The sequence below is a fragment of the Trypanosoma cruzi genome, genomic scaffold (genome assembly GCF_000209065.1).
Source record: "Trypanosoma cruzi strain CL Brener 1047053516281 genomic scaffold, whole genome shotgun sequence".
In the NCBI taxonomy this organism is placed as follows: domain Eukaryota; phylum Euglenozoa; class Kinetoplastea; order Trypanosomatida; family Trypanosomatidae; genus Trypanosoma; species Trypanosoma cruzi.
The window spans coordinates 38,586-44,311 of record NW_001849484.1 but is presented as its reverse complement, the minus strand read 5'-3'; the positions used below and the strand labels follow the sequence as shown (position 1 = coordinate 44,311).

Sequence of the window (5,726 nt, the reverse complement as noted above, 5' to 3'; positions counted from 1 at the left end):
ACCAGACATGTTCCCTTAAATTGTTTACAAAATCGCCGAAATGAAAGGAAACGCCTTGAAAGCCCGCCCCGTACGGCAGTTTCACCCCAACTCCTTTTGCATCCAGCAACATGTACCCTTCGCAGGGCATACCAACAGAGGTGGCACACCCTTCCATGTTAACTTGTTTCAACGCGCTGATCCCACCGGGCTGCAAGAGTTCACCGACAATGCGATCCGGTTTGACAAAGAGAGAACGCTCAAGCAGTAGAACCTTCCGATTTTGTTCTGAAAGTGCTTTTGCCATCACCGGTCCAGCGATGCTTCCACCTACAATGATGGCATCGTAATCGTAATTGGTGCGGGTGGGCTTGAACCGCAGTCGAGAGAGTACGTGATTGAGTATCAGCACGGTGACCACCACCAGCAAAGTGAAAGTGCAGAACATTTGAAACACCGACTTGTAAACTCCTGGCCGCTTATAATCCCGTTATTATTATTATTATTATTATATATGTTTTTTCTTTTCTATTCGTAAGCTACTGGTCAGCAGCACCAGTCATACTCAAACCAAAGAAGAAAAAAGCAAAAACAACAACAACAACAACAATTCATGACGCACTGAGGACCAAAGAAATAATAATAATAATAATAAAACCATCGAAGAAAGGGGGAAAAAAGGCACTCGGCATGGTGCGGTGACATGCACCACAAAGACAGTTTTTGTTGCCATTTCTTTACGAGGCTCCGATTCCTCTCACGCCTTCATGTCAAAAAAAAAAAAAAAAAAGGATTTTATCTTCTATGAAGTATTCTGTTTCTATCCGTCTCTATGTCTCACTGTTGCTTATTAGCGGAGGAAGGAACTAACAAAAACAAAAACAACAACAACGACTATTAAACTTCTCTTCTTGCCCGCAGCATTACAGCGTTTCCTCACGGACAATGGGGCGCAGTGCACCCATGTTCTCACCGGCAACTACATCACATGGGAAGTCTACGGTGATATTCATCTCCGGGTAGAGGCGGTTAAGAACCTCTCGCACGTTACTCATGATTGTCTCCACTTCATCCGCGACCTGCAGGAATATATCGGCATGGCAGTCAATCCACACGCAATCGTGCACCGTATTGGTGAGCACTGCAAGCCCATTGTAGTTGTTGTTCCTTAAAAAGTGTCGCCACAGCATGCCCAACATAATCTGCACAATCTCTCCCGCAAATCCTTGCACGGGATAATTTTTAAGGTGTGTTGGGGAAAAATTTGTAGACTTTGCAGACATCGACTTCTCCCGCATTATACCCTCCGGCACGTCAGACTCGGTAAACACGTAACGGCTTCCAGTAATCACGGGAAACATTCCTTTAAAAAACTGGTGCCCTCTTACATTGCGTGAACCATCTTGAATGGAGGCATCAAAGTTGTTCGCGGACAAGGCGACCATACTGTTGAACGCATCCACACCACGGTATGTCTCCCGCTCCTTTTCAATAAGGTTACGCACCTGATCTTGGGTCAAACCTGTACTTTGACTGATCATTTTTACACCCGCCCCGTATTGTCGCTGAAATGAAAATATTTTCGCCTGCTGGCGTAGTTTCACAAACTCCGGTTCCTTGTTCTTTTTCGCTCTCAGTAAAACTTCTGTGTACTGGAGATCAGGACGCATCATGGCCACACGTTTACAGTGGAAATCCACATTCGAACGAAGGTCCTCAAGCATTTGAAAATCATCCGCAAGAACAGCTAACGCAACAACCTCCAGTTGGGAATAATCCGCCTCTATGCACATTCCTTTTTCCCCATAACGACTAACAAACATCTCTCGCAGCGGCGACTTATCTTCTTTTGGAATATTCTGGCAGTTGGGATTGGCACTCGCAAGACGCCCTGTGTTTGTCTTATTATGTATAAGCTCATGGTGAATGCAGCTGTCCACACTGTGCACAAGAGAAACCATTCCTGTGCCGTCATCTGTATTTTCGTAGTATGTTCCAATGAGTTTTTCCATGGTCCGTAGTTCCAAAATTGTCTCGGCAGTCTTATCTCCGTGGGTCTTTTTAAAGTAATTCAGCGAGTCTTCCCCTACTTGCAACTGTCGCGTTGTTGAACTTCGGAACTTTCGCATCACTTGTTCAGCATCAAGTTGACTCGGCACATACGTCGAGAGACGTCCACGAATCATCACTTCCACTACATCGTCATGTGAGCACTGTACCGCAAAGGCATCGTAAACGGAAGCACATGTCCTGCCAATCATTGTCATCAACGCCAATCGCCGACGCTCATCATTTGGTAGTGAGTTATGATACGCAACAAATGCCTGACGGTCACGGAGGAGAATTGGAAGATTGAATGCCCCTCGGCTGGCACTATTCTTCTTTGACTTTCTTGTTTTTTTCGCAGTAACCACAGGTTCCATTGCCTCGCTTTGCAATGCAGCATTACCAATGTGGAGAAAAACATCGATGTAGTAATTACACCAATCCTCTAACTTCATGGCTGCCTCTTGCAACAATTTGGTTTTAAACGCATCCGCCGTCGCATTCTTGGAGGGACCAGGGGATGGGAATGCCCGTAAGGGATATACGAGTTTCGACTCATCTGTGGAACCGCGAGACCTCCATGCCGCCTCTGTTTGAGCACCGTACATGTGTCGGTAATATGAAATTATAGAAACGGTGTCTGCTAAACTAATTACGTAACGATCTTTTGGCTCCGGTACGGAGCTAAGGCCGTCGTGCGACGCCAGGTACTCCCTAATACCCGGATCCGAGTGCATAAGGCGTGTGAAGGAGAAGGGGGCATCTCTGGCCAGAATAGTTACGTGAGCATCCGCAAAGGCGCTGATACTAGATGAGGAAGAGTCATTTTCCTCATCTGCGGGAAGCAACATTTCGGTATGTAACTTTACCTGCTCTTCTATAAAAGCACGAATCCGGGCGGCCTTCTCTTTATGATCCGCTAAAATCGTCAGTGATTCACCGGTCACAGCGTTTTTGATAAAAAATTTTCCAATTGTGTCTTCCACGGTGGGAGTGATCGCTGCGACAAAAAAGAGATGGCGCCTGGGAAGCAAATTGGCGAGGGCCTCAGGTTCACTCCGTTTGGTGGACTCTGTCCTGGATACGGCAACCATCTCACGACTCAGTGAGTCTGCTATGGAAGAACTCTTACGAAAACCAGCCTGTTTCACATATGTCTCATAGTATGTTTTGAATAATTTCGTGCCCTTGTCCAGTGAACCGCCAGTTGTGATAAGGCAGTCTGCAGGGCCAATCACATGCACCGGTGGGCGGAGAAAGACCCCTTTTGGAAAGCGGTCCGCCTTGTACTCCTCGGCCGGGACGTAAAGTGTGTGGCGGTCAAATGCCTCCCCAGGCAAAGTTTTGCTTTCGCGGGCGTTTGTATTCAGCTTTAATTTACCACCAAAGAAAAAGGCGATAAGATGCTGATTGGATGACCAGTTGAAATACTTGCGACAGTCGGGAGGAATTTCCTTAGGAATGGCGTCATCAAGATGATTCCGAAGCTCCACCACTTTCCCCATGAGCTCATTGCTTTGTGTCACAGCAAGCTGCACGTTTGTTTTCAGACCGTTGTACTCCATCTCTGTCGTACAAAGAAGGCCATCCATGCGTGCGGTACATATGATAACTTGTCTTTGCAGGAGAGCACGTTCCATGTGTTTTCGGAAAATGAGTTCCGTATTCTCCAGATCGCCATGCAGGTATTCAGACAGCAATGCGTACGGAATCTCGTACGTTTCTTTACCCTTTGCCCAGGCTTCCTTCACGGCATCTAACTTTGGGGTTTGGCCACCATATGACTTTGCAATATCCTCCAGGCCGGCACCGCGGCCGAGCTTCACCTCATGGCCAGTGAGCAAATACTCGGCGTACATCGTGTCCCATACTTTCCCACCTCGGCTGAGAAAACGACGAAGTTCCGCATCCCGCCAGATGTGTAGCAAGTCAAATTTAATGTTGTGGCCGACAATTACATCGTAGTCATCGAGAGGCGGTAAAAACAGGGAGTGCTGTGATGATCCGTCCACAAGGTCACACGTGCTGGTCACCTCAAAGTCATCGTACCGCAACGCAATGTTTCGGCTAAAGTAACGACCTGCCATAAACACCTTTCCGGTGTGATCACGGGCTCCCGAAAGGACAACGTAATTCTCCTTCGTGAAGGGATTCGCGACACGCTTGTACCGCCGCACTGTGGTCGTTTCGAGATCAAGCACCAAATAACGCTTCAAGCTATCTAGTGCATTCTTCTCCCGTTCAAGCCTGTCAGGATTTTCGTAAATGTTTGAGCGCCATCGCTGAAGCCGAAATACAATCTCGGCGTCATTGACGTTCACATTGTTCAGAAATGCAGACGTTGTCACGTGCGGAACCGGATTTTTGCGCGACTCCTCCTCTAATCGCTCGACGCGCTTCCATGTCTTTTGAATTTCCTCCTGTGGGGGAATGGTGCTCACGGCCGACATGAGCGCCGGGGAAACACGGTGTAAACGGTCTGAAAAAAGTTTATTGGCGAGCGCTGTGAAGCCCTGCTGAAGCTTTCGATCGAGAGCTTCCTCTTCCTTCCGGGATTTATTTTCTGGGAAGCAGTTGGACCGAATTCTCGCCCACGTGGCGCGTGGATCCTTCTCATCGTCGAGGCCTGCCGCAACTTTTGTTCCCGCAAAAAACTGCGCCAAACTTGATACTTCCGCGGCAAAGAACGGACATGATGGACGACAGCTCCGGGCAAAGGCAAGAAGTTGCGCCGACTTTGTGCGGGCTGTTGGGACAAAAAGCGAAATGGAGGAGGTGCCCTCACCGTACAGTATTCCATTCAGAGCGTTGCGCTTTGTGGTCTCCTCCGACAAACTGCGAATCATGTGAACTGTCTGGGTCCTCTTTTGGGCATCGTAGATTGTTACAATCATCGTGAAGCCCTCCGCGATGGTGCCTTTCCCAACCCGCACGTCAATGTCTACCACAAACACATTGACGGCCTTCACCACCCGTCGCACAATCTGGTCAATAGGATCCATGACCTTTCGGTTGCCCTTTGTACCGAATCGTTTGTGCACGTTGAATAGGACACACCAGTTAACAAGAGCATCGCGTGCGGCGGAAATATTATCGGCGCAATCCGACGACATATAAGATCCAGTTGTAAAATCAAACACCGATGGATCTGTGACGACAGGTTTATACACCTTCCCTGTGAGATGAAAGGCGGCATGCTCCAGACTGGTCGGAATATTCAAACCTCGCACAAACTCTTGCTGACTCTTGATAGACAAGTAAGTAATGCCCCAAGTATCTGGGGCCAAAACCAGTCGCCTACGAGACTTTTCCCTTAACAGAACTGCCGCGTCCTTTAGAGGAATGGAGCCATCACTGGGAAACAGAATGCCCGCAATGAAATCCTCACCTATACGTTCCTCCATCCACATTGCCGCCTTCCATAGCATTTCCTTCTTTGTACACACCAGCTCATTCGTGGTTGCGCAGTAGAGGGCAAAATCGCCCACAGTGGGGTTCCATCCAAGTGTAAAGAGGGCATATTGCGCTCTTGCCAACAGCACCATGACGCTGGACTGGTTAAAGGCACCGGGTTTTAGTCCGGCAAAATTTGGCATCGTTCCCTGCGGCACTGGCGAAGCAGCTGGGACGATCGGACTGTACGGCGCCGGGACACCAGCCTGCTGCACGACTCCTCGTTTTGTGGATACTGCAGTACGGCC

General features: G+C 48.5%; 2 protein-coding genes across 2 annotated transcripts, besides 8 other annotated features; both read right to left on the bottom strand.

The window, feature by feature from the left end:
* On the bottom strand, positions 1-427 carry Tc00.1047053509587.20 (squalene monooxygenase, putative; the record flags this gene model as incomplete). The annotated part of the gene is made up of 1 exon (XM_799250.1): positions 1-427. A coding segment is annotated over one exon (427 nt), but the record flags the coding sequence as incomplete, so codon positions are not given.
* Positions 1-931: a sequence feature (heterozygous, non-Esmeraldo-like haplotype).
* Positions 470-491: a microsatellite.
* Positions 566-589: a microsatellite.
* Positions 615-634: a microsatellite.
* Positions 903-5,726, bottom strand: Tc00.1047053509587.10 (mitochondrial DNA polymerase I protein D, putative; the record flags this gene model as incomplete). Its single annotated transcript, XM_799249.1, has 1 exon — positions 903-5,726. A coding segment is annotated over one exon (4,824 nt), but the record flags the coding sequence as incomplete, so codon positions are not given.
* Positions 932-1,175: a sequence feature (haploid, non-Esmeraldo-like haplotype).
* Positions 1,176-2,423: a sequence feature (areas merged during assembly that could not be assigned to a particular haplotype. This can correspond to areas where the two haplotypes were merged or to regions with more than two copies in the genome that were merged during assembly.).
* Positions 2,424-2,545: a sequence feature (areas merged during assembly that could not be assigned to a particular haplotype. This can correspond to areas where the two haplotypes were merged or to regions with more than two copies in the genome that were merged during assembly.).
* Positions 2,546-5,726: a sequence feature (haploid, Esmeraldo-like haplotype).